Source organism: Oryzias melastigma, linkage group LG21 (genome assembly GCF_002922805.2).
Source record: "Oryzias melastigma strain HK-1 linkage group LG21, ASM292280v2, whole genome shotgun sequence".
NCBI lineage: Eukaryota > Metazoa > Chordata > Actinopteri > Beloniformes > Adrianichthyidae > Oryzias > Oryzias melastigma.
Window position 1 is genome coordinate 10144341 of NC_050532.1, and position 20651 is coordinate 10164991.

Here is a 20651-nt window from a genome sequence, read left to right on the forward strand (position 1 = left end):
TTAACAAGCATTTGCTTTAATTTGTTGCATAGCAAAAAATTAAGAAAAAAAAAAAACAAACAGCCGCTCACAGCTATTTTGTTCTATGAAACGGATCATTAAAAAAAAAAAAAAAAGCTTTCAGGCGCATAGAAGACACTGCAAAGGGAGAGCCGGCATGCATAAAAAGAGGTTATATTGCACCACTTGTTATTGTACCACATGAAAGAAAAAAAGAAAAAAATTACCCATCAGCACACACCACCTTATTCATCCCTCCACAGTTGACAAAAAAGATCTTTATTTACCAGAGCCTGTCCTCGACCACACAGACAGAAGGATCACACTACTTACACAAACGGCACCTGGTGCAGAGAAGGTTTACATGGGGTGTCATCGTTTTTCTCCGTTCTGGTGACGAGGTAGCTAACACCGAGCAATCGACAGTCCCGATCTTCTTCGTGGTCAGCACAGAACTTAAAATATCTGGACATCAGATCATCAGCACTGCATCTGCAAACTCATCAGCAACTGTGATTCTCCTAATAGCACCATATTTAAAGTATTTGATCAATTTTACAGGAAAGATCTGGGAAAGGAGTTGTAGAGATGGGATGCAGACTCAGAGCGACTGTCCTTGGATGCTAGTTACAAGACATTTTTTTAACCTATGGCATCGATTTGTTAAAATTAGGTTCACAATGAGTGAAGCTTAAACTTACAAGAGACGGATGAGTGGGACTTTAAGGAATTTTCATACACTTTAGCTAACTCGCAAATCTTTGATGTCTTGAACTGGGCTTGAAAAGGCACAATAAATATCTCGCCACAGGGCCGGAACAGTCCTCAGTACTTCTATGTACAATGCAGCTGATCGCATCAGCCGTCAGTTCAACAGTCCCCAGAAAGTCCTCCATGCGTCCTTCCTGGCGGCTCTACAAGAAGCACACTGGCCCAATATCCATGCCGAATTCCTGATCGGGGCCACCAATGTCCACGGGGGCAATGTCCACAATGGGGAGTCTGGCAGTTTTCTGTGTCCTGTACTCAAACACTGTCTTGCCCCAGTTGCCATTTGGTTGCTGTGAAAGAGAGACAAACAGCTTCTGTGACTATCAGGATGTGACCTTTTAAACCAGACAAGTGGAATATATTAGGTATTGTATTTTCCACACTATATTTCACATTTAAAAGTCTTGTTTTTTTTTATTTTTATTTTTTTCAAAAAATGAAAGTGCGCCTCATAATCTAGAGTGCCTTAGAGAACCTATATATCTATAGATTACTATAGAGCTTTGGTTTGGGGCTACAAGGCAATGCTTGGGCCAGGGTGTTGTGACTCACCGTACAGGAATCCTCCAGCACTGTGTATCTGAAGCGGTTGTTCCCCTCTGCCTTCAGCTCCAAGTCATTGGAGCCCTTGAGGAGGACAGCTTTCTTCAAGTTACCATTCTTTGCGTCCTTGTAGGCCACAGAGTTCTTGCAGTGGTAGGTGATAGTCTGTGAGGCCTCTTTGGACAGCAGTCGGATGAAGGTCATCTGCACTGTGACAGAGTGTACCGACTGATCTTGGTTGCCGTAAGTGAACTGAAAAACACAAATAAGAGAAATTTAATGGCGCAGCTACAGATGTATCAGGGAGACTCAGCTGCATGGTCTTATGGGAAATGTATAGTCTTTTTTTTCTGATGCTGGTATCAAGTAGAGTTAGCTTGAATCTGTAGCTGCTGGGAAACAGTTAAAATCTTTAGCTGCTAGTAAGTAGAGTTAACTTAAACCTTTAGCAGCTAGTAAGTAGAGTTAGCTTAAATCTTTAGCAGCTAGTCAGTAGAGTTAGCTTAAATCTTTAGCAGCTAGTAAGTAGAGTTAACTTAAACCTTTAGCTTCTAGTAAGTAGATTTAGCTTAAATCTTAGCATCGGCAGCAAAGAGATGCAAGCTCTTTTTTGGAATGGCATTTGCTCTGTTTCTCTAAAGTTCCCATCTTCTCTCTGGGACATTTTTTAACCTTTTATTTGTAGTCTTAAAATTGTAAAACATTCAGAGTGATTGCTCACTTGGGTTCCACGGTTGATGTCTGCTCCAAACCACACAGGTTTGTTCCTGGAGGAGCTCCACCACACTTTACGAGGTATGCTGGATGGGTTGGCAGAAATGCATGTCTCTCCAGTGTCCATGTTGCAGTGCACTTTGATGGCATCCTCTGCACTGCCTTGGTTTGGATCTACCCAGTATTCTCCTACACAAGATATGAACATCGGGGGGAAACTGTTAAGTTACTCAAGTATTTATTGCTGCAACAGAAATTCTGCAAATGGATTGAGATTTGACATGTTCTTGGCTGATCCACTGTTGGAAATAATTCCTCCACATTTCATTATGTTTTTCCAAAAACAAGGACTCAATAAGAGCCTGTTGTGGGATTGTCAATTTTTTGCCTCTACAGTACTCACCGCTCTTCTTCATAGGGTAGCACCTCTTCAGGTCATCACAGGTCCTGGCAGGGTGTTTCTTGCTGCCGTCGGGGCTCTTCATGCTGTCGATCTGGCTGCTCAGGGCCTTCAAAGTGGCCTGAACTCCAGGATCGATCGGTACAATGGTGCTGGAGTTGCTGTTGGGCAAGGCTTCGTCTTCACTGAACTCAGGTGGAGGAGGTGGCCCGGAGTCATAATCCTGTGGGCCTCCAAACAGGTCATCCATAGCCGCTACAGGAGGTCCAGGGGGACCGGGCGGGCCAGGAGGCCCAGGTTCACCAGGAGGGCCCTATAGAATCGTAAGAAAAGAAAAAGGTCAAATCCTTCCCCAGATGAAAGCTGGGAACTTTATTGCTTACTGACGGACATCTGTTAAAAAGATGTTCATCACTGTAATGACCAACTCTTTGCTGATAAACTTTATGAATTTTGCACGCTATCCTCACGGTGCTCAGGTAATACCTCAGGTCCTATTTCTCCACTGAGTCCACGGGTTCCTGGAGGTCCCATCGGCCCTGGCTGGCCCATGTATCCTTCCTTTCCAGGAGGCCCAACAGGTCCAGGAGGCCCCTGACATCGTAATCCATAAAAAATGCTTTAGTACCATCTCTACATTCAGATTGTATTTCTGCTAAATTTTAAACTTGTATTTAAAAAAAAAATGCAATTCTTTAAAGATAAACCGGAACATACCCTGGGACCACCTGGTCCAACAATTCCTGGAGCTCCTTGTTCACCAGTGGTACCCTTATAAGAAAAAATAGAGTATAACAGTCAGTTTTCCGCTCGGAACAATCCTTGTCGTTGACTTAGCAGCAGATGAGAAATAGCTCTTGAGCTAACTCAGGTGCATTGGCAGCAATGCTTTTAAATGTGCATTGTCTCTGTCAATTAAATGAATAAATAAATACATACTTCAGCTTTAGGGGACTTTTGGTGATGTAAAAGTAAGCCTGTGTTCATCGTTCCGTACATATTTATCATAATAATAAACAATCCAGATTATTCAAGGAATTTAAATTGCCCATTTTATTTTCCTTATCCTTTTACAGATGGAAATCTTCTCCAGGGTCTAAAAGTAAACAGAATCTGGAAGAAAAAGGTCTCTGTGCTCCAATACCTAATTGTTGAGAAGGATATCAATTGGCAATTGATTGCAATCAACATGCAGAAGTGCCGTAGTGTCTGTCTACATTTCATCCCTTCATCGACACTTTTCATTAACTAACCAATCTGGCCACACTAAGGGTGTATTTAGAGTGGAAATGTCAGTTGGTCTGGACTAAGTCCGCTTTATTTGGTCCAGATCGAGTCCCGAACCTTGTATTTGGTCTGTATTCAGACTGCCATCAAACGGAGACTTCTGTTTTGAAAAAAACAGGAATTACAAAGGCCAGGCGAAGAAACCAGACAAAGAATAATGGATGTCCATTGCTTTGCAATCCTTGACGGGATAGTTCACGTATTCAAATTTAACATTTTGCAGACGAATTTTGAACATCTATATCAATGTCAGGTACGACACTTTTGCCTTGCTGCTTTGATACTATTGGGGTAAACAAACTTTTGTTCACTTTAAGCAAGCCAAATGTCTCCAGTTGAACACACCCTAATGTAATGACTATTCTTTTGTGGTTATGTCCAAGTCTGTGACAGTTTCATTGATCTTGGTGAGGTTGAGTGTCACAGGTTTAAAATATGCCTGCAGCTAAACCAAATCTCCAACAGTCATGCTGCCTCATGAGATTACATGGATTTATCTGTGATGCTAAAATATTAGATTGTTCACATTAATCCAGAAATGCAACTTTTTAAAAGCCATGCCAATATTTTTTTGGACAAACTTAAATTTGTGTTTGACATCAGTTTTTAGTCTGACTGACCATTCCAACAAACATTCCTTATACCAACATGGGTGTCTTAAAGTGCATCTAAAAACAAATACAATGCAGTCACTCCAGTAGAACAGCCTACAAATGAGATGGCATTACTGTGTTGTCAACCATGGTTTTTACTTACCGGAGGTCCAGGAAGACCCTGTAGACCAGTGAAACCTCTGTGTCCTTTCTGGCCTCTTTCTCCATGATCACCGAGGTCTCCTTTGTCTCCTCTTGGTCCTTGAGGTCCCTAAATTAAAAATGTAAAATCAAATGTTGTGGATTTTATTCTTAATAGATTAGGAAAGAGTATCTATCCACAGTCAGGTCATACCAAAGACTGCATAAATGGACCCAGATTAAAATTTCACCATCAAGATTGAATAGGATTAGCGGGGGCTAAACAACCAAATGGTGCCATCTTTACAGCTAAGTGTGATGTGCAAAAAACAAATTTCACACACTCAGGAGTTTGAAAGCTAATTGAAGATTCTAAAGAAAGACGTTCAAATTAACTTTAATCTTTTCTAAATGTCTGCGACAAATTAATTTCCTTTGACTGAAATAGTTCAGTACATTTTGCTTGACATCCTAATGTCTTTATCATATGATAAGACATATTCTTACCCCCAGTCCTCTCTTCCCAGCTGGTCCAGGTGGGCCTTGAGGTCCTCTTGAGCCCTGAGGATTTTAAACATTATAACTTCACGGAAAAATAAGACTACTGTCAGCTATGTGAAAAAGCCCATCACCCTTATGCCTGTTAACCCATCATTTGTATTGTCTGAAATGAAAGCATCAGAACTATCTTCAAAATATTCTCTTTTCAGAATGTATATTACTATAAATAAAAAACAAAAGGTAAGCTGAAAAAAATGTACTTACAGGTTCTCCTCTTTTTCCTGGATCACCTGGTGCACCAACAGGGCCATTAGGTCCAGGAAGTCCCTGGGGACCAATCAAGCCTTCTGGGCCAAGATCTCCTCGGTCTCCCTGAAATGTAATATCTGTAAGTGCCTTGAAACATAAAAATATACAAGGGAATCCTCTGATCAGTTAAATCTTACCCTTTGTCCAGGAAGACCATCTTTCCCTGGGGGTCCATCAGCTCCTGCAGGTCCCTAAGAACCAAACAGAATCACTTAAAGGATTTAAATGTAACTTTGAGTACAAATGTAGTTCAAAGCATGTGCTTACCTCAGGACCAGGATCTCCTCGGGGTCCAGTAGCACCTGGAGCACCAACTGGACCTCCAGGGCCTTTGTCTCCAGATGGTCCTGGGGCTCCCTGCTTTCCTGGTGGACCCTGCAAAAAGACAACTTGATCACAAAATATTTCATACTTCTGTGAGTCTTCGCAACTGTACTTCTGCAATACACATTGCAGTAGAAAGAGAGCCACAATATCACAAACCCCAGGTCCTGGAAGTCCTGGCATACCACGCTCTCCCCTCTGGCCTGGAAGTCCAACAATGCCTCTTTGTCCTGTGGTACCAGCTGGACCGGGAGGACCATCTGGACCCTAAAAAGGTAATATAGCATAATGGGTTGAGATTTAATTCTGCAGGATCTGACCAAACTTCGGTCTAAGCATAGTCTTTAAACTGCAGATCAGTTTACCGTGGGGCCATCTTCTCCAGCATCTCCTTTGTCTCCTGGGCTCCCCGGTGGTCCTGCAGGTCCTCGCTCACCTTGTCTTCCAGGAGGTCCGTGATCTCCACGAAGTCCAGGAGGACCCTCTTTTCCTGGTGGTCCAGGTGGGCCAGCTTCTCCAACGGGACCCTAAGAAGACATTTTTATCCAGTAAGCTGTTTTAAAAGATCCTGCGCCAAAACACGTTATATATGTAGTTAGAAATTGTGTCTTCCAAGTGTAACTTTGTTTGCTTGTTTTTTTCTGTAAAATGAAATAATATAAATATATTTGTATTAAGATATTTGTTTTGGTTCTAAAAAAAAATAAGACGCAAAGTGTTGTAGAAATTTACTTAAGAGCTATGCTTATGAATTGGATTTATTGTTTATATTAACTTAATCATGACCATTTGTAGCTCTTGTTAAGGTTATGGGCTATTGTGTGTAGTTTGGCATTACTCACGGTTGGGCCAGGTGGTCCGACTCGTCCTGCAGACCCAGGGAAACCAGTGGGGCCCTGTCAGCAGAAGTAGTCTTAGATATTGGTATGTTGATTTTCTTCTTCTTTTTTTTTGTATTGTTTTGTTTATCTAACCCCAGTTCTATGCAAGCAAACTCACTGAATTTAACCAGAAATGGAGGAGAAAAGTGTAAACTTAAATGTTGGGCATTCCATATCCATCTTGGCTCTTTTAGACTATGACAACCAAAAAGTTGATGATTGAATTCAAATGGATTAATGTGTGAATCAATCAATACATTAAAAGAAAAGAAAAGAGTAGGAATATTAATAATTCATTAATAAAACTCTTTTTTTGGATACGTAAATGATAATCCAGCAAATCTTCTTTGAAAACATCTTTAATAACATGATTTAGAATCTTACCGGTGCACCTTGTGTTCCTCGTCCTCCTTTCAATCCAGCAACACCAGCTGGACCCTAAATATAGAAATAAAACAAATAATCAGAAAGAGTTTTAGCAACATTATTTTAAACATTAGGATTTTGATTCTTCTCAGGAGCTAAATAGGCAATAAATTTGTAAAACAAAAATTGGATGTAATGTGACAAAATGTGTGGAGGGCTAACTGAATATATAGAGGTGATAAATTATATATTTAAGTTTACATTAAAAATGTTGCATATTGTCTTTTGGAGGTTAAGCTTACAGGAGGTCCATGGGCACCAGCCAAGCCCTGTGGTCCTGGAGAACCAGCATCTCCTTTCTGTCCTTGCTCTCCAGGCTCTCCCTTGACTCCTGGTTGGCCATCCGGACCCTAGAAAGTGTTATTACCATTAGCAGGCATAGTTGACTCTTTTGCCTTGTTTTCACTGAGCGGTACGATCCGGTATTTTGAACGCTTACATTATAAAATGGACCCATTGAGCCAGATCAAACCCTGTTGGTTCCAAGTCCATAGGAAAATGGAATTAGCGTGGAGCTGCAAGTGAAACCCGTTGATTGGCAGAAAACGACAAAATAAAGCGGCTTTACTCCTCTTTGCTTCCCACGACCTTCACTCAGACAGCATTAATTGCTTCGTGTATTCAAAGTACTAAAAGCCAAGTGGTAAAAAAATTGAAGTTGAATGACCTCCATTGTTACTGTTGTTAGCTTTACCCTGCATGTGATGTAATGGCCCAACTTTGAGTGCAAACACTCCCCTGATTTTCCTGGTCCTTTCTGAACTGGACTTTATTGGAACTTGCCGCTCTGTGAAAACGAGGCTTTGGAGTACCTGCAGCATTATTTCTGTTATACTGGTGTATGAAGAGAGAAGTTACTCACAATGGGTCCAGCAAATCCAACAGCACCAATTGGTCCAGGGTCACCTCTTGCTCCCTGAAATAAAACATGGGTTACACTTGTGCTGCAAAACAACAAACAGGGAGACTATTAATTCACATGCAAGTTGAAAATATTGATTTGGTCTACACACTGGAATTCCTCTAGATCCTGGAGGTCCAAGGGGTCCTTTGGGTCCAGGTTCTCCCTACAAAATAAGTATTTACATGTTTACCAAAAAACATTCAACATTCCTGCATTGAACTTGTGCATTATTACATTTTATGTTCTGAAATGAAGGACATTTATCTTCAGACATGCTTTAAAACTCTACCTTTTCACCACTTGGTCCAGCGGGTCCCGCTGGTCCAACAGGTCCGGGGGTTCCCTGCAAGCACAAGAGAGAACATTTGTCTGCCTCCAATAGCTAAATTGCTCATGAATATTATAAAAAAAAGTGTGTCCTGACGGCACAAGCTGTAACAGAGGCAAGGCTCAATCACCCAGAAACTGTTGCTCTTTTTTTTTTTTTTAACAAGCGAGATTTAAACGTCTTTGTTCATCACAATGTCAAATTAAAATGAGTTCAGTGTGAATTGCTTACTCTTGCACCATCATTTCCAGGCGTACCCTCTGATCCCTTCTCACCAATTGCTCCCTAAACAAAGAAGAGAGAGAAGAGTAAGGTTTTTTTTTTTCAATTACCAGGGCAAGCAGACAATAGGACCCCAGAAAGTTTACCTTGTCTTTAATTTAAAATCAAACTCAAAGTTATTCATGCAAACTTTAAGGTCTCCTAAACATCACCAGAACTTCATTTCTTTTACCAAGACAGTGACAAACTTACTCTGTCACCTTTTGGTCCAGGAGGACCAGATATGCCTCGCTCTCCTGGCATTCCCTGAAGACCAGGGGGACCCATGTCACCCAAGGCACCAGTGGGACCAGGGCTACCCTAAACAGATAAATGTAGCACAATTATTGAACAAAAAACATCTTAAACTAGTTTGCACTTTAACTGTAACCGAAAGATGGTAATTAATACCTTTGGTCCATCTGGACCTGGTGCACCAGGAATACCCTTAGGTCCCTGCAAGCCACTTGAGCCCATTTCTCCTCTTTCCCCAGGAATACCACGCTCACCCTAAAAAAAGCATCAATGTTAATACCTACTCGAGAGTAGATACTGTTGATTTCATGGTGAAGGCACATACCCTAGGTCCAACTTGACCCACAGGACCAAGCTCTCCAGGAATGCCCTGATGAAAAAGTAAAAGACATAAACTCAAGTGTCCATTTTGGGTTCAATGAATACCGCTAAAATACCACTAAACAAAGTTTTGAACAACAGGTGAATTTTAATCACTTTTGGAAGACTTACCTGATCACCTGGTTTACCAGGTTCTCCAGGAGGACCTTGGTTGCCAGGTAGACCCTAAAAATATATATATATTTAGAGCGTCTTTTAAACAGATTTAATCATTAAAACACTTAGTTGATCTTTCATTGATGACATTTTATAAATAAACGCAGAACTAAAGAATGATACAAACCTGAAATCCGTTTACACCTGGCGGTCCCTGCTCTCCTCGTTCTCCTGCAACTCCCTTTAGGACAGGCATATTCATATGAATTTATCCAGTCATAGAAACAAACAAAAAAATGTTGAAAATTTTGTGGGTTGTTAGAGAAACGCTTTAACTTACAGGTGGGCCGGGAGGACCTGCAGGACCAACTTCTCCATCCTTTCCTGGAGGGCCCTGATCACAGAGAGACAAACCTCTCCATTAAATGTTTAAATACTCTCTATTGCTAAAGAAATGCCAACAAAATACAGGCTACACTCATTTTGATATTCTTTTTTTCTACTCTTACTCATTACTCCAATACTTACTCTTTGACCTGGCACTCCTGCAGATCCCTGTTCACCAGTTTTTCCTTGATCACCCTTTCAGAGCAAAATTGTTTTCAAATTAGAGCAGATTTTAGTAAATGCAAACATCAATTTAATGAATAATATTAAACAGTTTTGGTTCTCTGTCCAGTCTTACGTTGAAACCTTTGGGACCAGGCACGCCCATGGTTCCTGCAGGGCCTCTGTTTCCAATGGACCCTGCTGGGCCTGGACGACCATCTTCACCTGGAGCCCCCTACAGACAAAATAAAAAAAGACCACAGTTTGGTCAAGACAACATAACAAATTACATAGCATAATTTGCATGCTTTTTCAAATGACATAGTGGGCATTTTGTCCACTGTATTTGTGCCCCAGGTGGAAAAGCCAAAAAGTGGTTCTTAAAAAACCTTTCTGTCTTGTGCAGCTGCCAAATATGTGAATAGACGCAAATATTTTAATTACCATATCTTACTAATCAGTTCTTCAGATTTCCTTATTGCACAGAGCACCTACCAAGGGTCCTGGCTTTCCTTCTGCTCCCTGGACTCCAGGTGTTCCAGTAAGACCCTTTTAAAAAGAGATATGCAACAATTGAATTTTAACTTGAAGTAATGAGATGAAAACATTTTGATACTGCAAATTAAAAAAAAAAATAAAACAAAAATAAAAGGTCAGGCTCTTGTGTTACCCTTGCACCTGGTAGACCAGGTTCTCCTGGACGACCTGGGTCTCCTAAAGAACCTTTAGGCCCTGGTGGGCCTGAAGTGCCACGATCTCCTTGGGCACCCTTTAAAAATAAAAAATAAAAAGTCTTTCATTCAATTGTCCATTTAAAACATCCCAGGACAAAGCAAACATTTATTTAAAAAAAAAAAAATATATATATATATATATATATATATATATATATATATATATATATATAATTATATTGTTGCTAATTTTGATCAGAGTGAAGATGACATAAAATGGCTGTGTACCTTAGGTCCTGGTAGACCATCAGCACCAGGGAATCCTCTGTTTCCTGGAGCTCCCTGAAAACAGATGAAATATAGACGCTGATCAAATCAAACACCAAGGGTCTGGATTACAAAGTCGTAACCCTATCAGCCCCTTTGATTCTCAAGAACCAGTTCTTTAAAATTTTCGGTTTTGATAAGCTATGAAAAAGGCAGCAATGACCCAAACTCATTAGAGCCCAATTAGGGCCACTTATGACCCCTTGAGACTCTTTGAAACATTGTCTGTTAAGTGTTATGAGAGCCAGATGTGGCCCAAAATGTCAACTACTGGACTTGTCTGAAGTTTTGAATTGTGTCAGAATTTATCATCAAATATTTTTCTTTCAGTCTAAACTATTTCACATACAAAATTACAATAGAAAATATTCGAATCTTGCGTAAAAATTAGAAAAAGGACAACAATGCTGACGTACTCTTTCTCCGACAGGACCAGTAGGGCCAACAGAGCCGGGGTCCCCACGTTGTCCTCGCTTTCCTTCCTCACCCTGAGGTCCGATCACACCCTGGGAGCCTGGTGGACCCTGAAGAAAAACAGACCAAATTCACGGTAAGTATTTACTTTTAGCATTTGGTCAATGTTTTTTTTTTTTTTTTTGGAATCATACAGGTTCTCCTTTAGGTCCAGCTTCTCCTTTAAACCCTGCCACTCCAAGATCTCCCTAAACAACACATTAAAAAAAATAATTATGTCAGCAGCCAGTCCGTTTTTTGTTTTTGTTTTTTTTTTTGCATTTTATCGATCAAAAATGAACCAAAAGAACCAGTTTACCCCTTGGCCTTTGATACCAGGGTGACCGGTGCTTCCCTGAGGTCCTGGTGGACCAGGAGGTCCAGAATGGCCCCCTGGACCTTGGGGACCAACATTGCCCTGTAAAGAATCAGCCATGTAATTTTGACCTCTGTGTATTTGATAACTCACTGCACAATTTGCTTAAATGGAATAATTGTACAAACCACTGGTCCCTTGGTACCAGGTCCCCCATCTCCTCCCATGGGACCCTGTGAATGTATATCATGAATAAACGGTATTGATACACTGATCCTCTTTTAAGTACTTGGTGTGATGCCAAAGCATTGAAAGAGTCACAAAATTACCCTTAGGCCAACTGGTCCAGGGGTACCCTGGCGACCTGTCTCTCCTCTCTGCCCCTGTGGGCCTTCTGGACCACGCACACCTGTGGGACCGGGTTGTCCCTAGAAAACGATCAAAAATAGCAAAAAAATATTAATAAATAGCACACACAAACTAAATTGCGTTCTGGTTGAGGCACCTACTTTCATGCCAGGGGTTCCAGGATATCCAGGTGGGCCACTGAGACCCAAAGGACCCTATAAAAAAACAAAAACAAAAACAACAATAGTAAAACAAGTGGATCAGATGACCGCTGTGATTCCAGAAATAGTGTAATAATAGGGCAAAGGGTTCATATCAATTCATCATACAACAAATATCAGCAGTTGTGGGTTTGTTCCCTAAAGTAAACAATGTTTTATTGCCAAAAAAGGGTTGTAACAAAAGTATGACTTCATTTCCATTTGCTAACCCCTCAAGTGTTTCACATTTGTCAATGCTGACTTACCATTGGACCAGGTTTCCCCAGGTTTCCAGGTGAGCCACGTTTACCCTGACAGACAAATAGAGAACGCACGAGTGAGTCGTGCTTTTTGTTAAGCTTCACATTTTTTCTGAACATGGTATTTTAAAATATTCGCAAAAACACAGGTATCATCTATCATCTATCACACTACTCTTGGAGATAGAGAAAAATAAATGGTTTGCAGTAATGTGCTCACTGGAACGCCGCTGGGTCCAGGACGTCCTCTCTCCCCAGGCATCCCAGCAGGACCCTGGAAATAAAGACAAACATAAATAAGAGCTGCTCTTGCTGAACCAAGAAAAGACGAGAGAGAAAAAACCTCAGAGGTGGAAAACCCACTAGATTCATCCAAATAACAGATGAGTCAAACAATAGTGTAGTTTGGTGGTTTTATAGAGACTAAAACTTGAATTAAACATGAGCTTACCATTGGTCCCGGTGCTCCCATTGGACCACGGCCCCCTGTGGCACCCTAGAAATTAGTTGTTTTTTTTTAAAAAGTCAATCGTTTTGTGATGCTGAAGCCAACTTCATGATTGTTTTACACTCTTTATACCTTTGATCCAACAGATCCAGTTTCGCCTTTTAAGCCGATTGGTCCAGCATGACCCTGTTCATAAGAGACAAGAAAAAGTTAGACACTCTCAGCCATTTGGAGATGGCAAATAATACAATGAATAATAATAAAAACTACACTGACAATAATTTTAGCAACACAATTCTCAGATTCTCAGTTGATACTCACTCTGTGACCCTTAATACCAGGTGGTCCTGGTGTACCAGGAAATCCTCTGGGTCCCTAAAATGTACAAAGGTGGAAAATCATTGCTTAAAACAGTGTCATTTAAATAAATGTAGAAGATTATCCTTAAACTGAGAGCTAAAGACTTACTGCTGATCCAGGGAACCCAACCTCTCCAGGGTTTCCGGCTTTACCCGCTTCTCCCTGTGTGTGAACATCACTTATTTCACATGTTTGAAAACAAGAATTTTACTTTAAAAGGACAGAAACTGCCTCCAAACATTAAATGTTTAAGCTTTCCCATCGATTTCTGCGATACATGTGTAACATTTTGAAAATTAGGACTAACACAACAGAGAATTGCCTTTTTTTCTGTACTGAGATGCACTGGCTGAAACAGAAAAATAGTCCAGTGCTTACTCACATCTTCTCCTGGTTTCCCTGGAGGCCCCTCAGGTCCCCTTTGCCCAGGTGGTCCCTAACAGACACAGGTGCGTTACAAACAGTGAAACAGGGTTTTCTGTAATCACTCCAGAGTGTAGAGAACCAAAATCAAGTGAAATCCTACTTTGAATGAATGTTTTTACTAAATGCGCACTAGAAAATTAGATTAGAGCAAGGCAATACCATTTGTCCTGGTTCACCAACATCTCCAGGGAGTCCTTGTGGTCCAGACTGACCCTTTAAAAGAAAAATTAAGAACGTTAAGCAAAAAACTGCAAGACAATGCTGTGTAGATTACATATAGTAGATGCAACGGACTTACAGGTGAACCGTTCGGTCCTGGAGGTCCTCTTGTTCCAGCCTCTCCCTGCAACAAGCGACAATCAAGATCTATCAGTATGATCTTTTTTGTCTTTTTATTGGTTTATAAATGCTCTATAAGCCTAACTGTTGCTATTCTAAGATAACCAGCTACTGTTACAAGTTGCTAATCTCATAAATGTAATTATACTTGACCAAAAAATAAGGTCTTTACAGTGATTTTCCCTACCAAAATCACATAAATCAACCTCCTTAGCATATATTCAAGATTCCACTGAGGAAAACATGTTGAAGTTATGTAAATGGGCAATTTCTGCATCTAGATCAAAGTTAGTCAAACTCCTCATTTTTTTGTATGTGGTTTGGTTAATGTGCTTAGACCTTCGAAAAATTGGGGGTTCTGTTCACGGTCTTCAGACTAAGATGACATCCTGGTCAATATGGCCTTACTAGTGATGGAGAAACCCTGCAACAATCCCAGCAAGCCAAAACTAGAGAAACAAAACTTCCTAGTCATGAAAGTTATTTGGTCAATAGAGAATACGTCTCAACTGACCTTAAATATTAAAACAGACCATTACAATAGAAAATATTTCCACAAAACTAACAGCCGGACAACAATTTCTGGCTTATTTTTTTTTTGTCCCGCCCCTTTGCCAGTTGTTAAAACATTGTCGAGGTTGGCCGAGCAAACCCCAATCAATATGCCCCTCCCACTTCAGGCTTTACTTGTCATTCAGAATCCTATGGATGGAGTTGAAGATTACCCATTCAGTGTGTATTATTGCTACAGAATGTAGAGATTTGAACAAGAGCCAGGTTGTATTTGGTAGACCTGGATATGAGAAATCAAGTTTCTCCAAAACAGTGACCATCAACTCTATGTATTAGTAAGAGATGAAATTGGCTCTGACAGTATCCATCCTGTCCCTTCCAAAGGTAAGCTAATAAGTTACATTTACACATTCAATTGGTCAGTTCCAATGAAAACTGTATGTAAACGGACATAGATGCGCGTTTCGGCGTTCTGCATTCAACGCTCTTGTATAGCTACATTCGTGTAGCAATACTGCTGCAAAACAAGGTTGAACCTTGACCAATCATGAATTGATGGTGACGGATGGATTTTAATTCACAGAGGTGCCAACCCCATCGAAATGATGCGGTTTGTGTCTTGCCTGAATTCTATGACACCAAGTCTTTTATATATTGGAATAGAGTTGTGAAAGAAAAAGCTTGGAGCAAGAGTCAAAATATTTGCACCGCTTTGACATTTTGCACCGAGCCTTTTTTAACTGTAGGTGGCGGACATGTGCTAGTAAACCATAGAAGAAGAAGAAGTCCTTCCCTGCTTGCCCGGTGTGAACACCATTGTCGAAATGCCATTTCAAGAACATGCTAAACACGAGTTCTTGAACGCATGTCTTCTTAGCTTGAGAGTTGAAGTCTTACAGAAGGCCATTCTAGAATTGAGGATTAGACAACAGTAACTAGTCTAACTAATTATTAAAGTCAGCGCTGACAGACTTTCTTGTGTAACAAGCCTCCTGGTTACATGGTGAACAGCTCTCGATTCACTTCCTGTCGTTTATAAACCTGCCTTAATTGAGAAGCTTTTCCCTATGTGTGAAAGTTAGGAGGTACCCTAAAAGGCAATCCATTACCAGGAGAAAATACCGTCTGGTAGAGGCAGATCTAGGCTATGGAGAATCATTGCAGTGGTGTCCAGAGTTTCACTGACCTCCATATGGAAGATTTAGAGAACAATAATGTCCGCTGACATTAAATAAATATAAGACCTTTAAGCAGCTGGGTCCTTTGTAGTTGATTTATTTACTATTGCAATTTAAAATGATCATAAATGAGTTTGTTTTTATGTACAGTTTATTCCCTAAAGTTAATTTTGTCTCTTGGGGGGGTTCTCTTCTTGTCTTACAATAGTGTAAAAGTCTACAAAGGTAACTTTTCTCAGCATCTTTTTGAACCTCAGCAGGATCCTTTCCTCATAATCTGAACTGTTCTGATCATCTGGTTACATCGCAGAGCTCTGCTGGAGATCTGTAAATTCTCCTCTAACAACCTCCCCTGCAGCGTGTCTCTGTCTTCCCACGTTCAGTTATCAGGACTTACTAAAACACACAGCCTGTCAAACCTCTGTACGGGCATTTTTAAGTGAGGCTAAATTGGGAGAAATGGCAAATAACTCCTTATCTCTTTGTTGTTTAGCTCATAAAAGACCATCAGGTTTATTAAACTCGTGTTTCCAGACGCCCTCTTACCCTTGCCCCGTTCAGCATGGCTTGAGGTCCAGTTTTCCCATCGAATCCCTGAGCCATGTGGGCTCCCAGTCCCTGTAGATGAGTCAAAGGTCATTTCATGTTAGCCTATAATCTGCATGTGAAATTCTGATAGTACAGAAATTATATGCAGCTCACCCCATGTTGTGAAGGAGGACCTGGGGGTCCCGGTTCCCCAGGTTGACCTGGTATACCAGGCTCTCCATCAAAGCCTGGAGGGCCTCGCATTCCCTGAAGGTTAAACAGATTTTTTTAACGGATTTTCTGATCGATCGTTTCGTAGCAGTCAACACATTTAATTTTATTGTGAACTTAAACACGAAAATACGTGTTCATGAATGGAACTTTAATTTTGACTGGATTGGATTAGATTCAGATAATTAAATTAAATTAGGATTAGGATTAGATTAGATTAGGTTTTGGAAAATATTAGGATTGGATTAGAATTGGATTGGTGGGATTAAATTGGATTAGATTGGGATTTGAATTAGGATTAGATTAGGGTTAGGATTTGATTAGTTTGGATTAGATCAAGATTGGATTTGGATTAGATCAGAAGAGTATTTGGATTAGATTAAATAAGGATTAGATTGAATTGAATTTTATGAAGTTCCTTTCCATTTAGCTCTGAGTACAGCTCTGAGTTTAGGTTTTTTTTTTGTTGCCTCCAAATGTGACCTTTCAGTTACTTTGTGTGCGGGGGGGTTATTCCCATGACCTCAGTTATGAAAACATCCAGCTGTCATGAGATTGACGCTCAGGAATTTTTTAAGGAAAAATGTTCCTGTTTTGAATTAACATGTTTTCACATTTTCACATAGATGCTTGACTGAAATTATTTTATGACTCTATGTATTTTATATTTATTGTAGACTCTTTTTATTTTGGGGAACTGTAGATTATTACATTTATTTATCATGTTTAAATTCAGTGTGTCACATACAGGCCTTCCTTTTGATCCACGTAGTCCTCTGTCTCCTGGAGAGCCTGGAGGACCCTGAAATGATGAACATGAGAGTTCAAATAAAACCTATATATATTTACTGCTGTTGCGTCAAATGTTAGAATATCAAAATGAATAGCAGTTCTGCTCAGAAGAGTTGCTCTTCCAGCAGTGCAGACATCCTTTCAATGTGAGGTTTTGCAGAAGGTAACTGCCCTCTTGTGCCATCTAGTGTCAGCTGATGTGGACTAGGATCTAATATAAAAATCTGACATAAAAAGTTGAGGTTCCACTAAGGCTCACCATGGGTCCAGGACGTCCTCTGATGCCTGTCACCTGCAGGAAGACATCAGTAAAACATCATTCACCTGCTGGATTGAACGGAATGGCTTTTAATTTTACTGTAATCAACAAAGACTTACTATAGGAACATCTCCAGGTTCTCCTTTCTGGCCCTGAAGAAACAGAATCAACCTTTAATGAGCAAACTATGATAAAACAAGCAATAAAAATGATGGCGACTGGTCTCATGAAGCTGACACGTACCTTAAAGACTCTGCCGGGGCCTAGATGGAGAGGAGGAAACAAGAAGTTGTCAGTGAATTGTCAAAACTTGAGAAAACACAACAATACTTTCCATGTTCTTATTCTGAAGTAACCAGATCAAAGGTTATTATGATGTATGGGCTCTATCAAAGTTCATCAGTCTTTAAAAGCTCACTCTGAACATATTTTGATATATTGTAAAAGCATCACCAGTGGTCTCTTAGTTATGATTATGCATTTTTAAGCCAAAATAAAAAAAATATGTCATTTACTTAGACATAATTTCTGCAGAGTGGCAGTAGTTCCATTAGTTGTTGCTCATTTATGCTGAAATAACAATTTTATCAAGACAGTAAACCTTGTTTAAAACCTGTATTAAACCTTAAACTTGTTTCTTCTCGTGCAGCCAGCTTGCTCACCTGGATTGGGGCTATCACTCTGACACACAGGGCAACACTCCCCGTCTGGGATGTACATCCTCTCACAGTTGGTCAGCTTTTCACACTGGACTTCATCGCAGAGGACCCGACCGTTGTCGCAGGCACAGATTCGGCATGGCTCCGACTTCCAGATGTCCTTGTTTGAGTATCTCTGTTCGCCTACAGTGCAGTCCAGGTCATCATCTGGAATTGACAACAATTTTAATGTTTTTTTCCCCTCTCCCATACAGAAAGAACACACATGTTCATAAATACAACTAACAATGACACAAAAACACACAAATAACTTGCCAGCTAAATACTTAAAAGGAAAATGTGGCTGATTCTTTCCTTATAAGAAATAAGGAACAAACTACAACAGGAAATGTATCTTTTATTTCCTTTGAATCAAAGCGAATTTAAACAAAAGAGGTCCTTCAGGGAATCAAACGGAGAAAAGGCAAACATGCATGTAATGGGAAACACAGGTTTCCAGCACGTGTTGTTCAGTGGAAAAGAAAAAAAAAAGTTCTGGGAAATGTGATCCTCTGTTGCAGTGAGATCTCCTGCAGTCAAGACATGAGCTCATTTCCTCCAGAGGCGACCACTCACAAACCGGACTCACTGTCAGAGGAGAAAACCTGCGACCCCCAAAGAAGTAGATCTTGTGATTCAAGTTGTCCGACACATTCAAAATTGTTTTCCATCAATCTAAAGCTGTGAAGAATCTATAGACATGATCCTTCCATCGGGATCCCAATTTGTTTGTAACTAAGATCCTCAGCCCTGCAGAGTGGAGTTCTCAGGTTGAGCAGTAGAGGGCAGCTATGAGCTTCAAACTCCTGCAGAGTTGGTGTGGCAGCTGGACTGGAAGCAGCTGCAGAATTGAGACATGAATACTTAATGTTCTTAAAGAAGATGCACTAAAGATTAGATCTTTCACAGTAAATTCAGAGAAACTTCTAAAACACAAAATACTTGTTCTAATATCTGCGTTTTTGCAAAGATGTTGGAAATCCAACTTTCAGGGACGCCTTAGATCTGCCCGATTAGAACCCAAAGGATCAGAAGAAGGAAGTTTGTTCTTCAATTTTTCATGATTTACTTTCCTGAACATAAATTGCTGCTGTAGTCACATAAAAATAATGACATCAATTTATGGAAACAATCATGCCACATAAACATCACACGTGTCCATTCTAACAGTGTGGAAAAGCTTAAAATATCCCATCAAGTTTATGAATCCCCTTTTAGTCCCAACATCAAAGTGATCCAATAAAAACACAGTTTTTAGGTTGTTAGGGTTCATTTATGTTCAGCCCTCTGAAGATTCCACCACAACACAACACTTAGAGACCTTAAGACGTTTCTGTTGTGTTCTTTCAGTTGTGAACAGTTTCCATTTGTATTCATTTTGTTTTCATTCACACACATTGAAGAGTTTATAGTCTGTTTCATGATGAAACACTACTGGATTTTGGAAATTAGCCCAAACCATGATATTTCCACCACCATGCTTGGCAATGAGCATGAAGCCTTTATCCTATGAATGATGTATTATGACTTGTGGTGCAGTGGTGGAGCGGTCAGCCTCTGATTGGATGATTGAAGGTTTGCCCGCCCATGTGTTATAATGTCCCTAAAAAGACTCAATTTATGCTTAGAAATCATTTTGTTGGTCATTTTTGTCTAAACGAGTAACAATCCAGAAGCTTTTTAGGCTGATTTGGAACCCAAATAAGTCACCTTATGAGGATCTTTCTCTTCTTCTACTATATTTTTTAGCTGTATAGGTCATGATGCATATTGTAATATGTATTGTCATATTGGTCATATTTAACTCTGTAAAAATATATTTACACATTTTAGTTCTGTCTAAGGATGTGCTTTAAGTGAAAGATAAATTTAAAAAAATGACCAAAGAGTTTATTTTAATGAGATCTTGAAAGATCCTTTCAAAATAAAACCTTAAATTCATACAAGGTTATTAATTTAAAAAACATCCGACTGTGAGAATACACAAATGAAGCATGGAATCTAATATTCAAGCATTTGTCTTCTTTAATTTCACAACCAAACAGGGATTTTAACCAACACATTTATTTAGAAATCATTGTTGATGATTAAGAATTTTGTGTTCAACTTTTAGATCCAGAATCTGCACTAAAAAAATTAACTCCGACAATTCTGTTTTGGTGTTTTGAACATGTTCTTGTGACATTTTTCTGATGATGGAGGACATCTTTATAGAATATTAAGATTCAAATTGAATTCCTGATTATTTTTCTATTCAAATTGTTGTTAATCAAAAGCAGAAGAAAAAATCCACTTGGAAAAAGAACGTATTATGACGTAGAAATCCACTTGATGACAAATAGATCCGTGTACGTCTTTGTTATTTACCCCGTCTGAGCTGACACCTGAATCAAAACTGTACAGCTGGATAGCTTCAATGATGCTACCCATTTTTGTTGCACCACTGATGTTAGGTTGTGTGAGGGGCTGTAAGCTAGGGGGTGAGGTTGCTATGCATAAATAGTCCCGCCCACAACTCAGAGGTGAATTTCTAATCAACTCCTACCACTCTACAGACACTATGTCCTAGAAAACAAAACAGATTTTTTTGAGTTTGGATAAAAGCGGCATAATCATAATTAAAAGACCACTGGGAAC

General features: G+C 39.9%; 1 protein-coding gene across 1 annotated transcript in view; it reads right to left on the minus strand.

Annotated features, from left to right (window-relative positions):
- The window catches only part of col5a2a (collagen, type V, alpha 2a), a 41389-nt gene continuing 20738 nt past the window's right edge, over window positions 1–20651 (minus strand). The window contains exons 2-54 of the mRNA XM_024286753.2: window positions 17979–18182; window positions 17560–17579; window positions 17436–17468; window positions 17317–17349; window positions 17014–17067; window positions 16209–16301; window positions 16053–16124; window positions 13775–13819; window positions 13636–13689; window positions 13433–13486; window positions 13159–13212; window positions 13012–13065; window positions 12823–12876; window positions 12694–12738; window positions 12463–12516; window positions 12249–12293; window positions 11944–11997; window positions 11764–11862; window positions 11623–11667; window positions 11438–11536; window positions 11274–11327; window positions 11082–11189; window positions 10627–10680; window positions 10335–10433; window positions 10160–10213; window positions 9801–9899; window positions 9644–9697; window positions 9456–9509; window positions 9303–9356; window positions 9131–9184; window positions 8964–9008; window positions 8795–8893; window positions 8597–8704; window positions 8354–8407; window positions 8084–8137; window positions 7904–7957; window positions 7753–7806; window positions 7133–7240; window positions 6849–6902; window positions 6426–6479; window positions 5949–6110; window positions 5743–5850; window positions 5527–5634; window positions 5397–5450; window positions 5215–5322; window positions 4957–5010; window positions 4472–4579; window positions 3146–3199; window positions 2915–3022; window positions 2432–2741; window positions 2036–2217; window positions 1324–1566; window positions 1–1061 (exon numbers count right to left, since the gene is read on the minus strand). Coding sequence (XP_024142521.1) covers window positions 915–1061; window positions 1324–1566; window positions 2036–2217; window positions 2432–2741; window positions 2915–3022; window positions 3146–3199; window positions 4472–4579; window positions 4957–5010; window positions 5215–5322; window positions 5397–5450; window positions 5527–5634; window positions 5743–5850; window positions 5949–6110; window positions 6426–6479; window positions 6849–6902; window positions 7133–7240; window positions 7753–7806; window positions 7904–7957; window positions 8084–8137; window positions 8354–8407; window positions 8597–8704; window positions 8795–8893; window positions 8964–9008; window positions 9131–9184; window positions 9303–9356; window positions 9456–9509; window positions 9644–9697; window positions 9801–9899; window positions 10160–10213; window positions 10335–10433; window positions 10627–10680; window positions 11082–11189; window positions 11274–11327; window positions 11438–11536; window positions 11623–11667; window positions 11764–11862; window positions 11944–11997; window positions 12249–12293; window positions 12463–12516; window positions 12694–12738; window positions 12823–12876; window positions 13012–13065; window positions 13159–13212; window positions 13433–13486; window positions 13636–13689; window positions 13775–13819; window positions 16053–16124; window positions 16209–16301; window positions 17014–17067; window positions 17317–17349; window positions 17436–17468; window positions 17560–17579; window positions 17979–18182 — 4379 coding nt within the window. The 3' untranslated portion in view covers window positions 1–914. The remainder of the gene's footprint in view (window positions 1062–1323; window positions 1567–2035; window positions 2218–2431; window positions 2742–2914; window positions 3023–3145; window positions 3200–4471; window positions 4580–4956; window positions 5011–5214; window positions 5323–5396; window positions 5451–5526; window positions 5635–5742; window positions 5851–5948; window positions 6111–6425; window positions 6480–6848; window positions 6903–7132; window positions 7241–7752; window positions 7807–7903; window positions 7958–8083; window positions 8138–8353; window positions 8408–8596; window positions 8705–8794; window positions 8894–8963; window positions 9009–9130; window positions 9185–9302; window positions 9357–9455; window positions 9510–9643; window positions 9698–9800; window positions 9900–10159; window positions 10214–10334; window positions 10434–10626; window positions 10681–11081; window positions 11190–11273; window positions 11328–11437; window positions 11537–11622; window positions 11668–11763; window positions 11863–11943; window positions 11998–12248; window positions 12294–12462; window positions 12517–12693; window positions 12739–12822; window positions 12877–13011; window positions 13066–13158; window positions 13213–13432; window positions 13487–13635; window positions 13690–13774; window positions 13820–16052; window positions 16125–16208; window positions 16302–17013; window positions 17068–17316; window positions 17350–17435; window positions 17469–17559; window positions 17580–17978; window positions 18183–20651) is intronic.